Source organism: Ptychodera flava, chromosome 11 (assembly GCF_041260155.1).
Source record: "Ptychodera flava strain L36383 chromosome 11, AS_Pfla_20210202, whole genome shotgun sequence".
In the NCBI taxonomy this organism is placed as follows: domain Eukaryota; kingdom Metazoa; phylum Hemichordata; class Enteropneusta; family Ptychoderidae; genus Ptychodera; species Ptychodera flava.
The window spans coordinates 26,661,746-26,683,399 of NC_091938.1; the positions used below are offsets into that span (position 1 = coordinate 26,661,746).

The window sequence follows — 21,654 nt, forward strand, 5'->3', positions numbered from 1 at the left end:
AATAAACACAAAAGACATAATTTGAGCTTAGCCAGTCTCGATCACTGTTACGGCAGTAATTGACTAACCCTAAACCCTAGATAGTGACAATCTGAACCAGTCTTTATCAATTTTACAGCAATTAGTGAACACCCCCAAAAACCCCAAAACAGAAAAAAGAAACAAAACAAAAAGCTAGCCACAAAAACAACGAAAAACTCATAAACATCACCATCGCCATCATTTTCAGTAGCATCACTACTGCTACGGACGTCATCACTGGTATATACATCTTATTCATCATCAAAGTTTCCCTTCTCTTTCTTCTCTTCCTCCTCCACTTTCTTCTCCTTCTTCTCTTTCTTCCGCCCATCCCTTTTATAAACACCTTTATCATCGACGTTGTCATCATAATCACGATCCCCCACCATCATCATCATCATTCATATGCATTCATGTAACATTGACACTGATCAGGCCAAATCTAAAAAGAAATGTTAGGTCAGCATTTTATGTTCAAAGTACCATGAGGGGGAGTTAATCATCATCATCATCATCATCATCATCATCATCATCATCGACTACAACATCCATATGCATTCATGTAACATTGACACTGACCAGGCCAAATTAAGAAAGAAACATGTTGGGTCAGCATATTGTGTTCAAAGTACCATGAAGGGGAGCGTCGGTATTTTTCATTCATCAAGTTCACAAAAGCACACCCTATCTGTTAATTCTCTCCAGGCTCAGTTTTAGTCACCATTCAGGTCAAGCCAAGAAACAGACGACTAAGTCCCCCCCGTTGGGCTTGATAAATTTAAGTGCATTCACTGTACACTTGAGTGATGATGTTCCACGGAAGGCTTAATACATCACTCCCACGACTTGTCAAAAGGTTGCGATTTATCACGTTGTAGCTAAAGTGATCGAGGATGTGATAAACAAATTACAGGTTACTGTTACCCGAGACTTTCACTTGTGTGAATGGATTATATTCAGACGACTGCCGTTAAGTGTTCGTCTGGAGTTCAATAATGAGAAAGTTTCCCATAGTTTCAGGTGGAAATATTCATTCGCTCATGTAAAGTCACAAATTCAGTGATAAAAAACCTCACTTGAGGTAGTTTTACTGTCGGGCGTGGTTTACTCCTGCTTTTATGAACACTCAGGCTGAATTCGATTGTAACCCTAGTAGCGACCCGAGTTACCCGATTTGCAGTCGAACGAATCAGCAGAGCTACTCTGATGACGCAAATTCCGTCATTTGACCTTTCAACTTAACTCGGGCTTCATCCGCGTCGCAAGCTTGGTTGGTAGAGTGGCAACTCGGCAAAATGGCCACCGAACAGATGAAGTAAATAAATATATTTCACGCGTTTACGTTAGTTTCATCAAATAAAAGTAATAACATTATTAGCTGTAGTTATTGCATTCAGCTGTTCGCAATTTCCCGTAATTTTTTAGTGAAAGGTACCTTTCTATGCTATAAATGCATATCGTTTACGTGTGTAGCTGTTGATATAACAAATGTGCAGGACGTTAGTACAACACAGAGTAACATAGACAGAGTAGCAACACTTGCATGCCTTTTGTTCCATGGTCGTCTCGGTAGACTATTGGCTTTTCATATTAAAATGAGCTCCAAAGGTGTTAAACTTTTTGGAGGCTTTGTTTGTGGTTGATGATTACACGAGATTATGCGAAAAATACGACGAGATGGCATCGTACTGCCAGTCGCGTAGCAACCATAGTTACTTTGTGAGCTCTCAGGCCAGAAACACTGCTTCAACGCCAATCAAAACATAACACGGCAGCAGTTTCATAAACATGTCCTTCCTTGACGCACGTGTAAAAGACGGTATGACTGACCGTAAACCATTGAGTAAAACCAGACAGTATCGATAAAGACTTTCAAATTTGGTTCAAACACACTCATTATATATTCATAAAAATATGAGAGGAATTTTTAAAACGGTAAAACTCGTTTTCCTGAAGCTCAAAACACTCCCGTTTTCGCCAGCACGTCAATTCTGCTCAGCACCACACGACAACAGCAACACAAACTTTGCCGAACATACTTTCGCTTAACAATTGGCAAAAATCCGAAAACTACCGAAGGATTCATGGTCGGCACTCTTCGGAAAAGAGAGGCGAGAGCAACCTGAGGCGAGGCGAACATGGATGGGTTACGTAACCGCTTCACGCCTTAAACAATACCCGTTGCCACTCTATCTATCTTTCTCTATGGTACAACACAGTCCCTCTATCACATCGGAGTTTTCAAAATGTTACTCTGATGAATAGAAAATAATATGCAGAATTGACTTGCTGATAAAATAATCAATTAAGAACATGGCAGTTTATATCCAATATCAAAATATATACAAGGGTCTAAATCTTCGTCAAAATCTTCAAAATAATTACGCAAAATTAAATTTTTTACAACTCTAGATCTGTTGCCATGTTTGTTTACGAGGGTCAATCGGGTGTGTTGTTCGTTTCGAATCTCCCGGGTTACAGTTCTGCGCATGTTCATAGTGTCATATGACGTCCACATTAGCTACCCAGGTCGCGACTCGGGTCAGAATCGCCTCAGTAATATGAAGTCCGCCCTCAAGCGGTGAGTCATTAGCACATTGACCTTTTCAATACTTTGCCTCACTGCCCAGTAATTCTAAATGATTTATGCCTGTAACAATTATCCACGTACTGTAACGGTCGTGTTTAACGGATTATTGAGAAAAGATACGACATTTTGGAAATTAATGAACTTGTTTTCTCTCAACTACGGTGTCGTTAACCGTGTTTATGATGCCGATGCTAAGCTATTTCAATTTCAGTGTCACTGTTATCATCAGAGGCCATGATTATAACAGTGATGCAGGGAAACTAGTCGAGTGACATAGCACAGCTGTACCTCACTATACTTGTTCAAATTTTATTTGTGAGTGTGTGTGTTTGTTTGTCTGTCTGTCTATCTACCTACATTTGTCTGTATGTTTGCATTTGTGTGTTTATGTGCATATACACAAACGCACACACATTATATATATATATATATATATATATATATATATATATATATATATATATATAGTAGTGGATGAAAAGTGACCCATGCTGGACTCGACCCCCCCCCCCCCCTATACATTACGGATGCTCTACCAACTGAGCTAATGGATCAAACGGTACAATGTGGGTGGTCCTGACTCTTAGATGGGGATTTTCATTCTGTTGTGCATGGATACTGAGTAAATGGCTAAACTCATCACCTAACCTTTCAGCCTAAGGATCCCGCGGGATTCTACAGAGCCTCGCACATAAGTCACCAACTTAGGAATCAGTTATTGGTAATGAGGATCAATCATATGAATGATGCAAAGCCAAACAAGGATATATTTGAAATGTCTCACCGTACGAATTATATATATATATATATATATATATATATATATATATATATATATATATATATATATATATATATATATATATATATATATAAATTTATATTAAATGTTTTGTATTATAGTCAACGATAGAGAGAAGACCTGTGTGGCTGAGACAGTGGATGGCATATCGTGGCCGAAAACGAACACTGGCTGCAAAACTGAATGGCTTAAATGCCCACCGGGCCGAACTGGTAAGTAACACTCTTTTCCCCTTTAAGTAAACGTTTATTGTCCCTCTTGTTTGGTTTATTGTCGATGGTGTTCTTAAGCTATCAATCAATAGTGGGCGCTCTTTTTTATTCAAGGGAAATTAAATGTCTTGGACGTAGGTATGAGTAATAATTTACTTGCATTTTTATTTTTGAAGAATATAATTTCGCAAGCCTTCCAAGACAATTAATAGATGTATATATTTGCTGTTTGATGTATGTATGTATGTATGTATGTATGTATGTATGTATGTATGTATGTATGTATGTATGTATGTATGTATGTATGTATGTATGTATGTATGTATGTATGTATGTATGTATGTATGTATGTATGTATGTATGTATGTATGTATGTATGTATGTATGTATGTATGTATGTATGTATGTATGTATGTATGTATGTATGTATGTATGTATGTATGTATGTATGAATGTATTTATGTATGTATGTATGTATGTATGTATGTATGTATGTATGTATGTATGTATGTATGTATGTATGTATGTATCTATGTATGTATCTATGTATGTATGTATGTATGTATCTATGTATGTATGTATGTATGTATGTATGTATGTATGTATGTATGTATGTATGTATGTATGTATGTATGTATGTATGTATGTATGTATGTATGTATGTATGTATGTGTATGTATGTATGTATGTATGTATGTATGTATGTATGTATGATGATGTATGTATGTATGTATGTATGTATGTATGTATGTATGTATGTTTGTATGTATGTATGTATGTATGTATGTATGTATGTATGTATGTATGTATGTATGTATGTATCTATGTATGTATGTATGTATGTATGTATGTATGTATGTATGTATGTATGTATGTATGTATGTATGTATGTATGTATGTATGTATGTATGTATGTATGTATGTATGTATGTTTGTATGTATGTATGTATGTTTACTTTGCAAAAAAAAAAGATTTGAAATGATGTTTAAAAATCAATTGCCCTCCAGGCAGTGCGAGGCGTACCTGTGCTAGTACCGGAATATGGGAGAGTCCTGATACAACATTCTGCACCAACGAACTGGCCGAAAACATCACTCGAAAGGTAAGCTCGATATTTTTCCCTCTGAGTATCTTCTTATGCTACTCAATTGTTTGTAGATGTAGACAACTCGAGTCAAGGGCATCACTCTTTTTGCGGGACTTTGGCGAGTTGCCTTATAATAGCTTTGACCATTCTCTCAACTTAGGGAGCATTTGTTTTTACAAGTATGGGGTCGATTGATATAAGGGGGATTGACCCTTACATAACCGTTTTATGAGGGGTCAAAGTTTACTATCAATGATTTTGGGGGTTCAAATTTTACGAAGGTTTGTATGGAATTATGGTAAAAAACTCTAACTCCCCCAAATAAACAGAAAAAACAAAAAACAGTATTGACCAAAAAGTAAATAACACAGAACACGATATTAGCTTTATTCTATCTGTGATATGCATTGACAAGCCTTAGCAATACCCTTCAAATCCGTGTCTGCGATTTTTTCTCCGAGTCTCCAATCAAATTATATTCCGCGACAATTACAAGTTCCTGAAAAGCAACTTAGTCTAACACCTTCAATAGTGCATAAAAAACCAAAAACCCAAAGTCATATAAATAAATCCAAGACACGGATTTGAAGGGTATTGCTAAGGCTTGTCAGTGCACAAATTTCAACCGGAAATCGTGCAGCGTGTTCGCTAAAGGGAGGAAAAACCGATTTTTGGAAGGTTCACCAAAACGCTTGTCTGTTATGGAAATAACGACTGTGCGCTGTGCACAGTCGGATTTCCCTTTATCAGAACTTTCAGAAAATCTATACTTTATAGGGGTTTTGGACTTCAATAAGTGAGAAAAAATAAAAATCTGAAAGTATCTATAAGGTATCTAGCTACCTTAACATGCGAAGGAATAATCGTAATGATTAGTTTATTTCTTCACACCACTGAGTTAAACTGCACAGTCTTAGAAGATTGTTGATGTGGGGCAATGCAATATCAGAGAGTCTTTCACAAAGCTCGAATAATAACTGCATTATCCCCTGGTAAAGAGTTAACTTTTATGTAGTAAGGGTCACTCGCTGAATCATTAAAATGCTTTCGAATCCAAACGAATACCAACAAGAACGAGTGTGCGCTTTCCACACCTGCGCACGCTTTCCTAGTATGAAGTGACGACGTAGAGCCACATGCTATGGATATAGAACGAGCACATGAAATAAACAAACAGTCTGATCTCCCAAGCTTGAAGAAATGGAATCTGCCGACGAAGCTTCCAGAATCGTTGATGATACCTCAGGTCTTCTGAATGACGACATCGTCTTGGGAGGTGACCTACTCAAGGCTGTAGAAATTATAAACCAAGTTCTTGACAAGGAACCCTTCAAGTTCAACTCCACCGATGACGTAAAAGTAAAGACCGAATTTTCCACGGTAAGCCATTTGTATGTCTTCACTGACAGTTTCACCCAACTTTTAGGTGTGTACAAAGGCCGCGGGTTATAAGGGACCGTCTCAGATTGTCGCATAAGTATATGAAACGAAATTCCTTCGTTTACATCAAAACCCCCTCCCCCTAAACGAAGTTCAAAAGTGCGAAATGTTGATGCCTGCCTTAGAGTACAATATAGCATTTTGCTATAGCTACTGAAGAATATGTTTCCCTGATCACATTACATCGTCAATTAATCGATCAAATTTGAGTTCCAGTACCGCCGTCAGTATGACACGAACGAGCTGGAACAAGTTACAGCAAAATTTGCTCGTACGACTGTGCAGTTTTTGTTTATTTTTACACACAATGTAAAGAGAACTTGTAATAAAGTGCGAAAGTAAAGTTCACTTATTGAATGGATTTAAACCCCCTCCCCTATAAACGAATAAATTTCGCTATTTTGCTTATGCTACAATCTGAGACGGTCACTAACGGGGCGGGGAGAGAGAGAGAGAGAGAGAGAGAGAGAGAGAGAGAGAGAGAGAGAGAGAGATGCAGCCTGATCGTACGACCAAATGACGGACTACAAACAGACAAGCACAGAGAAATTTTCATTGTTCTCAGCATTTTAAGGTTTTCTTTTAACAGAAATTTCTAGAAGTTGTCAACAGACTTCTCAATGTCAGTAATGAAGATCACTGGAAACTGATCCATGCGGTAAGCATTTATTAGATGAATTGCTTCCTAAACGAAAGCATTTTCCATTTAACAGGCCTCTAGAAAGCAGAACTACCAGTGTACTGGAAGCATCCGTTGTTCCTAAGTACGGTTGATGACGTTGCTGAAACACAACATCAACAGAAAAATAAGGCACCAGAAATCACTACTCTGTGACGTTTTCCACAATATGAGCACATCGACAAAAATAATTGCTTTGACTTTGGATCGTACACTTAACTTGTAATCTATGTAGCTTAGATACTATAGATGATGCACTGTTCCCACTTAATTGCCTTCGACCCCTGAGGGCATGGTTAAACACTTTGAATATAGGTAATTCTAGGCTGCTGTTTCGCTAAAGCCACCCGAAACGTGCAGAGTCGGAAACACCGACGTGGCAACGTTCAGGTGCCGCCAACTGGTAAATTTCGTCAATTTTACAAAACAATCACATAACATAATTCGAAGGGTGATATACTGATTTTACATATTGTTGACCTTGACCTAAAAATTTGGATGGGAAAGTAGAGCTGTTCGTAACTACCATCCCTCTTGCATATTCGGAAAATATGTCCCCCGACTGGATTATGATGATCACTGCCTTCCAGTATCTATGGTCTGTTCGCGCCTTACTCCCTACAACAGTTCAAACTCCCCACTGCCCTCTCCTCATCACTGAAATTCCCCATTGCCCACAACATGGGGTACATATTCCCACATTTATGTAACAACCATCAACACAAAACTGTGCGAGCAAAAAACTTATTATTTCAACCTTTGTAAATTGATTCCCTCTAAGTTAGGCGTTTGATTCCCCCAGAAGTTCTAGCCACCACTGAATTCCCCTTCCTCTACAAGTACTTATTTTCCGGTACCAAATGCCAGAAATTTTCTCCACGCCCATGGTAAAAACTGAAATTTCTTCCCCTCCCACTTTAAGTATTGACTTTTTCTCCCCGCCGCTGATTAGATTTTAAATTTGCCTGCCCGCTGAAAAACTGAACACGAACACCTTTCCGCACGAACAGCTTCGTTGGCGGCACCTGAACGTTAGAAATGTTTACTGACCGGACAGCTATATATATCCTGCCCAGCTTCTTCCCTGAATATATTTGAACATAAGTGCACGATGGAATATCGCCACTGACTTGATACCATCGACTATTGTTTCAACAGAATAAAGGGGTCCCTAACGGAGCAGCATCGGTGTTTCAGTTCCTGAAGCGTTTTGATTCAGACGTGAGCAAGTTTGTCCGAGAAAATTACGCCTGGGTTTACTCATCCCTGTCAAATATAGGTAAGTACACAAACCGGCAAATGATATTTTGCATCTGAATGTAGTTTTGCCTGTTGCTCAGTGCAACGTTTCTACAAGGTAGAACGCGTCACGGGAACAGATATTTAGACTCTAAAACTTTTTTCAGTACTTTTCCGGGCTACTGCTTGACGGGGCTCATCTTAAAGCTCTGAGACAAGAAAATAAATACATGTCTTTTTTTTCGAAATCGAAACTTGAATGTGTCCCCACAGAGTTAAAAGAAGAATGCCTTGCATTTTGAATGTCAAAATATCAGTAAATGTTACGTAATTTGTTTCCCTAGTACCAAACTTTACAACGTGTCCCCTGATTTTTATTCTTGATTTAGTAAGAGAATTCTTAAAAGTTACGTTTAGAACAGTTTAAGCAAGAATGAAAGTTTTTCACTTCGAGGCGCATATTATCTTTCAGTCAAAATTTTGTTCATACCAAAATAATCATACTTACAAGTTTTGAGAATGACGCATGTTTCAAAATTTAGGAGGCCGCAAAGCTGATATTTGCCTTGTAATTCTTTTTTTCAGATTAAATCTACATTACTTCACAGTCCAATTATCCCAAATTAGTTTCAATCGTGTTACAATAAAGGTAACCAAATAGCGCTACAGTTTTACCCTAGCCTTAAGTGGGTTATCTGTGCCTGCTCCTTGAGTGACTTAGCTATCACTTGAGCTGATGTTATGGCTCCCTTTTTGACTTTCAAATTTGACCCATCGAAAAAAAAAATTCAAAACGATGGAATATGTCATAAGTTCTCATTCAAGTTCCTCATTCGACGTCTCTCTTGCAGAATACCAAGCATGCGTGTTAACTAACTGCAGCAAGGAAATGGAAAGCGTTGTTGTTCGACACAAAGAAAGGACTCGGGTGACGAGGAGCGTCCCGGATGGAAGTCTCAGCGAAGCTCTATTACCGCCATCCGCCGTTACCGGTTTGACGAGTAAGTATCCCGGCATTCTGTGCACTCGATATCGTTTCAGTCGTTCACAAAGAACCACTAAGAATTTTAAAGTGAAAAGATTCACAATTAGGCCTTTCTGTGTTTCGAGTTTGGGTTGTTTGAAAATAACATCACCACCAATCCTTTGAGTATTACCTTAAAGGGACATTAGCTGTAACTTTTGACTAATTTTTCACTACTCTGTTTCAATGTATCAACTACAGAATTTTACTATAATCCGATCATCATGACCAATGCCCGGTGTCTTGCTTGCCAACACAGCCTATATATGTGTAATGATCATTGTTATTGTTGATAAATGTATTCTAGTCCGGACCTGAATACAAAATTTAAACAATAACAATGCAAATTATACGCAAATAAGGTATATTTATGAGCTATATATTAAGAATTTCTTCATGGTTCAGGGATTCACACCAGAAACTGCAGATGATACACAGAAACACACAAAATAAAAAAATGACCAAAGTTACAGCTAATGGATCTTTAAAAAATAAGAAATCTAGAATATTTCAGAATTTAAATTCGAAGTGTAGGCATGTCTTTTTCCGGAAATCGAACTGAAGACTCTCGATTATTTGGCAAGGGTATGTCCATCAAATATGGCAGAGCGTAGCGAGACACCCACGGGACTAAATACCATTGGAATGTCATCGTAGCTCTGTAATCCCATAAAACTTTCTCAACAAATATCGATACGAGATGCGTGATTACCCAGACCAAAGCTGCAATCATCTTGGCATTGTATCATCATACATCTGTTCATTAGAATACGGAACGTGTATTTGATTATGCCTCCAATGATACTTAATTTGTACAATTATGCACGACTCACGTTTGTTGAGGATGCGACACTTTAAGAAAACCGCATGTAAATAAAGAAGAACGCCAAGTATGATTACCCAATCTTCGAACATTTTATAAATTGTGGGATTAACGTGCCTTAAGCTTCCTCCTGTCACAAAGCGGTCTTCCCTCTCGCACCTTTCCCGTTGTAACTCCTCCCCTGTCGTTGCATGGTCATTTTCAGATCACGTGTTCTCTTTTGTCATTTACAGACACCACTGTTGCTATCGTCTTTGTATATCGTAACTTTGACGATATCTTACCGATCGGTGATGGGCAGTTAATGTGAGTCATTTTACGTTGTATGTCACCGTGGCAAAATAGAGTAGGCAGAATATGTTTTCAATCAGCGTACCATATTCAGCTATAATGGCGGATATCATGAGACAAAGCTGCCGGCAGATTTCGTCCGACCTGTGCTGTGGTACAGAAAAAATATCACTATGCTAGGTCCCTGTGGTGACAGGAGTATTCTTTGGAAGCAAGACAGTGGGATAGAGGAGATCATATTCAAAACGTTAGTGGTGTGAAATATTTGCAAAAATGCATATAAATGAAACTTTCATGACGTGGATTCTGCCCATTCGCTTGACAAAATCTGGACCAACGACTTTTCATTGCATGATGGTGACCTCACAAACGTTAACAGTTGTCGCAAATGGTTTTTTGTTTTTCTTAAGTTCATATGTACCAAAATCGAAAATTAGCTAACACATCGTTACCCAAATAAGCGATGCTGTGTATCTCACAAATTTATTCTCGGTGTATACTACAGGATATTTGAAGCGCCGCCCTGTCAGCCTTCAGGCTAATAAAAGCCCTGCACAATGTACTTTGCTTCTCGAATAAATACAATCATCACTGATTACGCAACATTTCTTCGCCTCAAAATGTTCAACATCAATAATTTGGCAACATGTGTAAAAGAATCTACGTTAGACATTTTGCTGCCAAGATCCGGGTGCGTTTTGAGTCAGACACGATGCAAATTTCTTGTACACTCATAACAACCCACAGAAAGTAAAATCGGTGTATACACATACACCTGACCATGAAAAATGACACCCTAAACTGTCTTTCAAATCACTTGGATGCTCCAAAATCTCGAGAAGATTACCAGGTTTACTAGCGTTTTCTTATTAAATTTTTAAATATGGTGGCTACGAGGAAATGATCACTGGGCAAAATGCTTGATATACGTTCAGCATATTTACATATATTGACATATATGGAACACAGCATTAGTTGTATACGTGACGTATATCTTTGTATATGGAACATTTGAATACTATGATACATGTAGCGTATATCTATACAGAACAAGAGTATACGTAACGCAGATCTCTGTACACTGTACTTTAGCATTTTATTGGCATACGTACGCGTATACTGAACGTATACTCGACAAATGTACAAAATCAGTTTATGTGTATATATTGTTAAAGATCAAGCGTTTTGCCTCGTGGATTTTGCTAACTGTAGAATAAACATTACAAAAAGTCATTTATTTTCCATACAACAGCACAGAGAGACAATGGGTTTCCTCGATAACCGCCGTAAAGAGGATTAAGAAAGTGAATTCAGCCGTTGTGTCTGTCATGATCTATTCGGACACAGGAGACACCGACGAATTCGGCAGCTTGGCTCTGAAGTTCAAACACAAAGAGGTAAGTGTATAAGCTACATTTGAGTTGCTTCCATGGCAACCGTTTCCTTTAAGGTGGCGTGGCACACAACACAGCGTAGTTTGCTTAAAAATCACCTTTTTGCAAATCTTCATTTATTTTTCAATAATTTGATAACCCAAGATTACAATTATTTGGTTGGATTTACCTTTTAGCATGACAAGGAGTCATACGTTGGGTGAGAAAGAAATGTAATTTTTTGCAAATTTATGCAAATCACCCCATTTCCTGGTTATTTCCTTTTCTCGTGTTCAACATTTCATAAATTAAATCCATTCTGGCGAAGTCAAATTTTGTAAAATTTTTACATCATGTTTAAAAAACCTAATTACAAAACGATAAGTTTTGCTTGGCAATGAAGTTCTGACATTGTCATTATGCTTATCGTGATTTTATTCACTTCTTTTATGTCAGTCTTTCCATCCCTGCAATATGAGAATGAAAACAGATAATGGAAAATAAAATTGATGTTTTTACTGCATACTTGCTAGTTTCAAATGAGATATTAAATCTCATGAAGTAGTATCAAGTTTGTAACTTTAATTTTACCATCAATACCGAATTAAGGTTTGGTACTCAGAATACGTTCTCTTCATCCTTCGATTAAATTAGTGCTACCACATACATTCTCTGTTTTTCCAAAAAAAGTATAGTGTGAGGGGGTTTCCTTGTCATCTGTGATAAGAAATATTTCTTTGAAAAGAAGTGTGTTGCTTAAGTGCCACACCACCTTAAATGCAAACATGCATGCTCACGTGAGCGTGTACATTGATGAACATTCACGCACACATATGTTTACGACTTCTCTGTCCGATGATGTAATATTCAGATATTAGCATGGCCGTTTTTAATGCTAAAAGTAATCTAACTTTCTCGTTACAGGAAGGATATGACCCTGCATGTGGTCAAATGAGATTCGATAATTACGGAAGGTGAGTTGTTAAAGTGGGTTAGAGATTAGCAATAGCTCCTGAGTTAATGTGGTTCGCGAAAATGAAATGCTTTGCTTAAAACTTTCCTCATTCAAAGTTTAAATCATACTCTTTCAAGGTCAAGCACGGAAATCAGGGGTCACCGAGCAAGTGTTGGTACAAGATAAAAATGTTAAGTTGTTTCCGATAGTTAAAATTCAAAATGGCTGCCATCCCTGTGTTATCAGTATTGGGGAAAATGAAGTTCCCGATTTTCACAAAACTAAGGCGAAGAAAACTTATTTACTCCGTTAGCTTCAAAAGGAGCCCCCACAGGTGGTAGACCAAAAGAATTTGTAAAAGTTTGAGGATCCGAATATCTGTCCCCGAGACGCATTCAACCTTAACACACAGGAGTCTCTCTTCCTTTCTTTCTCTTTCTCTTCGTTCTCTCTATTTATGGCTGTTTCTTCGATACCCGATGGATTGCTGTTTGAATTAGGCATGCAGATACGTTGTCCGTCACTCATTGCTCTTTCTCTCTGTGTCTATGTAGGCGAATAAAGGAAAATTAAAATTCCACAAGAATGAAGCCTGAAGTTACACATGACCATTAATAGACACAAACGAATATGAGAGCAAGCCGTACTTTTTAGCTTTGGAGCTGAAAAGGGCACAACTGTGTCCGACCAGTATACAGTTCACGATGACATCTATACACAGAAGTTTGCGTTGACCCGTTGCCAACACTTTTACTTGCAACTATCGTCTGGCGGTAATATCAGTCGATCACAAAGAAATCAGTTCTGTGAAAGTTGAACATTATCGTGAGGAGGTCAGACGTAGAAAAAAACCCATCTGATCCGCTCAAATGACTCTTGCAAATGATGCGTTCTTGACAGTTAACGGGATGTTTGCCGATCGAGTGTTGTTGTTATGACTACTCATAACATCCTTCCAGTCAATGTTACAACTTTTGCGGAGTTGATTTCTTCGTTTATCGACTGATATTACCGCCTAGTCGATAATCGTAATTGACAGTGCGGGCAACTCTCTAATTTAGACGATATGTCTAGTTCGGACATTGCCAACAGATCAACTCAAACCTCTGTAATATAATATACAACATGGAATCTTAATTCTTTGTAGTATTTGGAGTACAGACAAGTGTAAGTTGATACAGTCTGGAGGAACTGACGGAAACACCACATGCGAGTGCTATGAGCCCGGGGATTATGCCCTTATCATGACACTAGGCAAGCCACAAACGGTGAGTTCATCCCCGTGGCCAGACGTTGTAAGCCACTTATCGTAGAATGATAAATATGAACCAACTAGTCGTGGACATCCGTTCACAAATGATAAATTGTTCATCATAACAAAATCATAAGAGCTATGAGAAAAATAAATCTGCTTAAGGTTTGTGTATTGTTGAGCGACTGCGGAAATAATGAAGTCTTTAATTTAACTTTTAACATTTTTACAGCCGTTCCTGGAGGAATATAAAGAAGGAATAGCACTTATTGCCAATGCTGTCGCCATTCTGTTGCTGTTTGTTTCTTTCACATTTGTTGTATTGTCAAGGTAAGTGTAGGCTACACTCTTACAACGCGCAATCCTTCCCACTTTCCATCTTTATGTATGTATGTATGTATGTATGTATGTATGTATGTATGTATGTATGTATGTATGTATGTATGTATGTATGTATGTATGTATGTATGTATGTATGTATGTATGTATGTATGTATGTATGTATGTATGTATGTATGTATGTATGTATGTATGTATGTATGTATTAATGTATGTATGTAGGAAGGACAGACGGATGGGTGAATGTGTGTGTGTGATAGTGTGTTAAAGAAACAATTTAATGAGAAAAACCGAAAAAAATGCACTCTAGTTTAATTATCCTTTGCTTGTATAAACGATTTGCAAACGATTTCATCCTTTTATTGTACTCGCTCTCCCTGTCTGACCAATTCTTTACTGATGGTGGACTATCGTATGTTTAGCATTTTAATAATACAATAGAATAATCTAACCACCAGCTTTAACTTGATCAATCCACGTTTTACCGTAGCCCGGCTCAGAGGTTGCAAAGCACACCGATTGTAACGATGACCTTTTTCTTCTATTTTCAGGATAACCACAGACAGGAACATCATTCTTGGAATTTCCATCCTATCTTTCCTCCCTATGTTAGTAATGAATATGATCAGCTTGTCCACAAACAGTAACTCGGTGAGTCCAATCCTCATAAAGTCTATTGAATCATAGCGGATTCCGTATGAAGACTATCCAAATATATAACACGTTCATCGTAATCGACAAACTCAGACGTACATGCTTTACTTCATGCCGATATGAATAAATGACCCGATGGGCTGTACAAGCGTAAATTTGCTAACTGTGAATGAAACTGTAGGTCCAACACTTTAGACTAATACATAGCAGTAAGTTGAGGACTAAAAGGCTCAATTATTAGATCATTACGACTTCCTTCCAAATAATGTTTTTTGAGTATTTCCAAATTCATGGGATTTTAGTGACAGAAACTTCCTGAATACTTGTTGTAAGGTTGAGGAAACTTATCAATGAAATTTTACCCTACGGCTTGCAACGGTTGTATAAATAGTACACCTTTACCCTGGTTCCCATATTGACCAATGTTCTTTCAAATGTTTCAGGCCATATGCAGGCAGATATCCATCGGCCTGCAAGTTGCCCACCTTGTCGTCCTCACGTGGATCACTAATCTTTCGGTCGAAGTTTGCCTGAGACTTGCGTTTTACAAATATACCAGCACTTTGGCAAAGTAAGTGAGCATGCGTAAATTCGACATGACTCCTGTTTTGTTATGTTTGAATTTGCTGGCTCTTCTGTTGGCGGCCAGAGTTGAAATTGCTGGCAAATCATGCTTTGCAACATGTCTATTTAATTGGATACGATCGATTCTTCCGCGACTTTCTTGGTCAGGATCGTTTCTTCGAAGTGTTGTTGTAGCAACTTGAGTCAAAATAGCCGGGAAATTCACATTGTATATCGAATAAAACCGGACAAAAAAACTCTTGTAATTTTGAGTATGACGTCTATTATCGTGTGACTTTATACCACTCTTTCTGGTTGTACGGTTGCTGTGCGATGTACATTGGCAGAGTGCTGACATGCATATCCACTGAAAAGAAAAGAAAACAAACAAAACAACAAGAAACAAAACAAAGTGCAAATCGGATACAGCATAAGATATCAAAGCGTTGATTCAACCAGGTTCTCTGATACAAGTGGAATTTCAATGAGCCATATAAAATATATGTTAGATAACTCAATGGGATATTATAACACTTTACATAAAATTTGCATATGCAAGAGACGCAAACGTAGCAAAAATGCAAGCTTGTTGTTATATACACGTTAATAATAATACATGAATCGTCCGGGCGTAAACATTGTCCGATGTAGCAATGACGTATTTGTCTTTCATTCTACTGATTCAAGCACGATTGATTCATCGCTGGCGTTAATCATGATATGTGTGATTATAACAGCAGTTTCTTATTTTGAAAATCGCCGTAAAGATGTTTCCCATTATAGACACGGAGTTTCATAACATTTGCTTTCTTCTTTTGGACCCTCAGTAATCGTCGAGGATAACGCTGGGCCAACAAAAAAAAATCAAAAAGTATTAAAAACAATTGTGACAGACAATAGCGCAGGCCTGATGATGAAGATGATGATGATGATGATGAAGTTGATGATGATGATGATGATGATGATGATGATGATGATGATGATGATATTTTTCTATGACGTTTCCATTGTTGTGCACCGTACTTCACTCCCATATGCGATAATCCTTAACAATTTCCATTGTTAAGAGCGAAAGTATTCTGTTCATATTTTATAGGTTTGCATATTTGGTGACGGGCTTTGGAATACCAGCCATTGTGTTTTGCCTTCTCGACTCGCCATGGGGAAACACAACAGGTCTCACCAGGTATGATGCTTTTATCATTGAGTTCTAAGGTTCACAGTGATCGAATCTTCTGTATCAAAACTATATTCGATAAAACGGGAAACAGATCGAGGTTATTTTGTTGCCTAATATCACATCATATGCAAAGGAGGAAGACATCTTCAAACATAGCCATTACTTTGACATTGACAATGACTGTTCGAGTGTAACAGGAATGTTCCTAATGTTCGCCAAATGTTTCAAAATATTTATCGTCATAGAGTAAAAATAAACTGTCAAATTTTCTTTCTAAAAAAAGTCTTAAACGTGTATGAATAATAAAGAAAAAAGTTCTTTCGTCCATATCATTGCATTTTATTAATGTACCTTTTCACAAAAAGTAGCATTCATTTGAAAATACGTGTCATTAAATATTTGAATGTGCCTGTACAGATAAAGATGACGTGCAACCGTCTTTCTCGATTGAAATAAAAATTCGATGGAATTACGGAAGAAAATAAAGGGCAGAATGTTATGTAATGCTTAATTGTAAAATATTCTTTAAACCGTAATGAGAAGATAAACTTTTCAAAAATTTGGAAATACCACACTCCATACTTATTGACGTACACATACACGTGTATTAGATATAAAGGTGCAATGAATGCTGATTATAAGGGAAAAAAGAAAAAAATCAAGCACACACACAAAAAATATTGAAATGATTAAAAACAAAACCACAAATAGTACTTGCACTACTACCAAAAAACAAAATGAACCACCATCAGGTCTGACTAAAAAAAGAAAGAGAATCACAATTGAAAAGTCGACCGAGATCGCGCCGGCGTTGAGGCTGTAAAGAAACCAAAACGAGGTCAGCTTGGAAAAAAAACCAAAGCGAGGTTACAAAAAAAAAAAAAAAGAGGTTACCAAAAAAAAAAAAAAAAACCTCAGTAGAAAAAAAGAGGCCCGTTCGAGAAAAGAAAACAGAGTGGAACACCCCGCAGAAAAGCCCAACATGAAAATGAATAATTGTCAACGTTATGATTGTTACAGTTTAATGCCAGATCGCCCTGCGTACGATGCTGTGTGTTCCGCTTACAGCTAATCGCCCCGTGGTGAGCGGGGCGATTAGCTGTAGCGGAACACACAGCATCGTACGCAGGATAAATGCCAGAGGGTTTTGGATCATCACACTCGGATGTTGGACATGATATTTGGGGTATTTCAGCGATAACTCTCAGCTTCTAGTCTTCAATATCATCTCATGGACGTCCAAGTTACCGACACGTCCCATTCTATATTAAACAGTTACCAGTTTTGGTTAAAAGTGGACAAAACACTCGTGGTGGTTCGTCGGCTGCCAGCGGTCCCCTCGCTCCAATGTACACTCGAGGTGGTAAGCCAGCAGCCGGCGGTCCCGTCGCTAGTACAGTAGGCCTACACGCCGGCAACCAGCGATCCCCTCGCTATAAAGTGTAGGGCCGCCTCTCCCAAATCATAGACAGTCTGTGCCCAAACCCCAACAAAACGATGGCTTGCCGCTAGCCCACGGTTACGTGTGGTTCGATACACAGCGGCCGCCATGTGGGTATGCATAGTAAAATTTCATACCACGCAGCACGCTGCGGCCTAGTTCTGCATGGCAGGGCTGTGTGTTACCGGTGTGACACGGCCTCCCGTATAACGCCGGTAACACGTACACAGCCCTGCCATGCAAAGCTAGCAGCGGCCGCTATGTATCGAACCACACACGTATCCCGTGGGTTTATCCTCTAAACGGAGTGTGGCAAAGGCAAAAATACTCGGGTTGAAACACTCCGTTTAAATTCGAGGCAACGTTTTCACTAGTACCTGTAGAACGCGAATGCGCCCGCGCCCGACTTGACAAACACTGATCAAGCAGCCGCTATTTCTCTGTACACTGTAGCTCAACACAACCACCAAAGGGAGTGGTAGGGCTACGGAACCGCAGCAAGGCCGGGCTGTGAGTTGCCGGATACGGCCAGGCCGTATAACACCGGCGTTATACGGCCAGGCGGTATAACGCCGGTAACTCACAGCCCTGCCCTGCCACCCAGAGCTATGTATAGGCTACTGCACAAATATCGTAGCTCCATATATTGGACTTGTCGAACACGGAAAACGATGGACGTTCTCTCAACACGCGGCAGATTTCTTCAAAACTATTCATTTTATCATGATTTGGGTGATCTTTGAGGATAGACGAGGAATTAGCAAACAACGAGGTGGTTTATTATCATGGTATTTGAACCCGATGTATCGAACCATACGTATAAAACTGTGTAGAAATCATGTAGGCCAAACGGCGATGACAGTGCGGCTCGGTGGAAGGCCTGCAGTGGGCTCCCTGCCATACCGCGCCTAAGACATCGATATGTTCGCAGTGTTGCTATGAAGGGTCATGGGTTGTACGTCTCGCTCGTGATCTGACCTATGGACTGCCTGAAATCTTGGCTCAGTTAACTTGACTCTCTGGAACTATTCACTGTTAACTTGGACGTTCTTTAGGTGATATTGCCCACTTCATTTCATCAAGTATGGTTTCCAGTAGAGCAGGGGCCAGCCAAACAGAGCTGGGTTCAACGTTATCACTGAAATGCTCAATTAATATTTCGTCAAACATTGGAGTATGTGGTGATCGGATTCCCCGCTGTTGGGGATTCATCGATCGAAGGAAACGTGAACCATGAGTTTTTTGAATAAAATAATTGTAATTTAGGGCTTGTTGTTTTTTTTCTGTGGCGAGTGCTCGTTTTTTTTTTTTTTTTTTTTTTTTTTTTCTTTTTTTTTTTTTTGCTGTGGCGAGTCCTCATTTATTTTTTCTTTCCACAGGCCCACGCGTTTTTTTTGTATCTATGTTCATGGCATTTTTTATTTTTTTCGTTTTTATTTTATTTTATTTTATTTTTTTGTAGATGAGATCCACTTTTGTCTAGAGCCATCACTGCCGAATGTTTTCTCCGATTTTCTCTCTTTACTGTCAAAGCGGCTGGTGATTCATATTATATTTTTGATTATCTACAATACGTTTATTATGAGACGTTGTGCTTTTTAATTTTCTTAAGTACATAAATAATTTTATGTATGCATGGCTTTTTTTGTCTGATTCTTTTACAATTATTTTCTGTATGTGGTTCACGTTTTTATTTTTTGTACTATTTTTTCCGAGTGGTAGTAGTGATTTTAGTAATTTTCTTGTGAATTTTGTGGACGTATCACTGTATAACATATTTTTCTTTTTCTTTTGTAAAATCAGCACTCATCGCACCTTTTTCGAGAACTATTATACGTGTATGTATGTCGATAAATATGGATGTATGACTTTTTCAAATCGTTGAAAATTATTTATTTCCTAATTACGCTTAAAAGATTTTTTCTCAAGTTAAAATGAAGTATTAATGACACTTCTGTCTTTTGTTTTTAATTATACTTTTCTTACTTATTTCCTTCCTAATGAGACCGAATTTTATTTCAATTGAGAAAGACAGTTTATTTTTGCACTGAATCGATAAATATTTTTGAAACATTTGGCGCGCCGTAGTAACAGGAATGTTCCTAACTCATGAGCTCGACACAGTGCTGCATGTCTATATGTTTGGGAACACATCTTATCATATATTAAAATTTGTTTGCAAGGCAACTAAATTGACTTCTAATGATCGTTTGTGTTGTCCCAACAGCTGTTGGTCTCACATCGATGTCTCTGATGTCAAAACAATCTGTGCTGCTTTTACCCTGACCATCTCGGTATGTACTCTTCGAAGAATCATCCAACAAACAAATAAACAAACAAACAAACAATCACACAAACAAACAAACAAACATACAAACATACAGACAAAAACCCCCCAAAACCAAACAGACAAACAAACAAACAAGACACATGGTATTCGAATGTGACATTTTGTTCGATTAGTACAGGCACCGGAGGTTAACTTGTGTATGCTATTCTTAAAGGAGTAACGGAGTACTTTCCTTCGGACTTTTGATGAGTGGAGGCAGAATGCTGTTAAAAGCAAGTTTTCGTCACGCGTATTTCCTCTAACGTCTGACAGCGCAGCATAGATAAAAGATGTTTGCTAATTTGTAATGATACTTTACGAGGTTGTTTGTCTCATTTCATGGAAAATATCAAGAAAACCTAAAAATTACTACACGTAACTATGACTACGTGTAGAAGTGTTGTTTGACGATCCCGACGTCTGTACTATAAGTACGCGACGTCCGATCGTCACCAGACTTACGTGTACTGATGGAAAGGTATTGCGCGTGTAATGTTCAGGCGTATGCGCGGCAGGACTTTAGGGTTGGCGGTCTGATGTGAAAAGGAGAAACGAGATAAGTAGGGACGTTATACGGTAGCAAGCTCAACCACGTGACGTAATGACGATGCTTTCATTCATTTTGGAATGTAACTATATTTTACACTCTTTAGTCACAATCAAACTTTTGCCCAAAAGCAGTCTGTAATAATATAACAACGCTGCCTCGATCGAGACCTTCACCTTCATTCACCGGTAAAAATGTTGCATTCATTCACAATCTTAATTCTTTCTGTTTTTTAATCTAACTCTTTCTTTCTTTCAGGTGAGTTTAGTGTGCCTGTCATACACACACTTTATCTTCGTCAACGAAAAGAAAAAATACGAACCTGAAGAGTGGCAGCAATATTGGTATGTAAGCCACAACACTGCACAGCTTCGTTGATACATATGACATAAATGTGCTTGATTATTCTATCTCACTATTTTATAGCAGAATGCCTGCCTCTTTTAAGGTAGAATGGCTTCATGGGACAGATATTCGGACTCTCAACTGTCCAAAATTCTTTTCTAATCTACCACTTGTTGGGGCTCATTTTGAAGCTCTTTGTGTAAGAAGTTTCACCGTCTTAGTTTTTTGAAGATCGAAAATTGTATTTTTTTTCCATAGAGTTAACACAGTAATGGCGGCCATTTTGAATTTCAAATATTGGTAAAATCTTCAAGAATTTGTTTCTCTAATATCAAAATTTGCACGATGACCCTCGACTTTTATTCTTGATTTTGAAAGAGTGTGGTTGAAATATTCCTTGAGGAAAGTTAGAGCAAAAGTTTAAGTCTTTCACTTTCGAGGTGCATACTACCTTAAGTGGATAGTC

General features: G+C 38.2%; 1 protein-coding gene across 2 annotated transcripts in view; it reads left to right on the forward strand.

The window, feature by feature from the left end:
- The window catches only part of LOC139143977 (cadherin EGF LAG seven-pass G-type receptor 2-like), a 47,256-nt gene that overhangs the window by 20,207 nt on the left and 5,395 nt on the right, over window positions 1-21,654 (forward strand). For both annotated transcript variants that reach the window (XM_070714604.1, XM_070714605.1), the window contains 16 exons: window positions 3,515-3,625; window positions 4,634-4,728; window positions 5,905-6,093; window positions 6,743-6,811; window positions 7,991-8,111; window positions 8,923-9,072; window positions 10,152-10,224; window positions 11,462-11,606; window positions 12,507-12,556; window positions 13,685-13,805; window positions 14,022-14,119; window positions 14,680-14,779; window positions 15,226-15,353; window positions 16,443-16,532; window positions 20,195-20,261; window positions 21,102-21,187. In XM_070714604.1, the coding sequence (XP_070570705.1) occupies window positions 3,515-3,625; window positions 4,634-4,728; window positions 5,905-6,093; window positions 6,743-6,811; window positions 7,991-8,111; window positions 8,923-9,072; window positions 10,152-10,224; window positions 11,462-11,606; window positions 12,507-12,556; window positions 13,685-13,805; window positions 14,022-14,119; window positions 14,680-14,779; window positions 15,226-15,353; window positions 16,443-16,532; window positions 20,195-20,261; window positions 21,102-21,187 (1,693 nt within the window). The remainder of the gene's footprint in view (window positions 1-3,514; window positions 3,626-4,633; window positions 4,729-5,904; window positions 6,094-6,742; window positions 6,812-7,990; window positions 8,112-8,922; window positions 9,073-10,151; window positions 10,225-11,461; window positions 11,607-12,506; window positions 12,557-13,684; window positions 13,806-14,021; window positions 14,120-14,679; window positions 14,780-15,225; window positions 15,354-16,442; window positions 16,533-20,194; window positions 20,262-21,101; window positions 21,188-21,654) is intronic.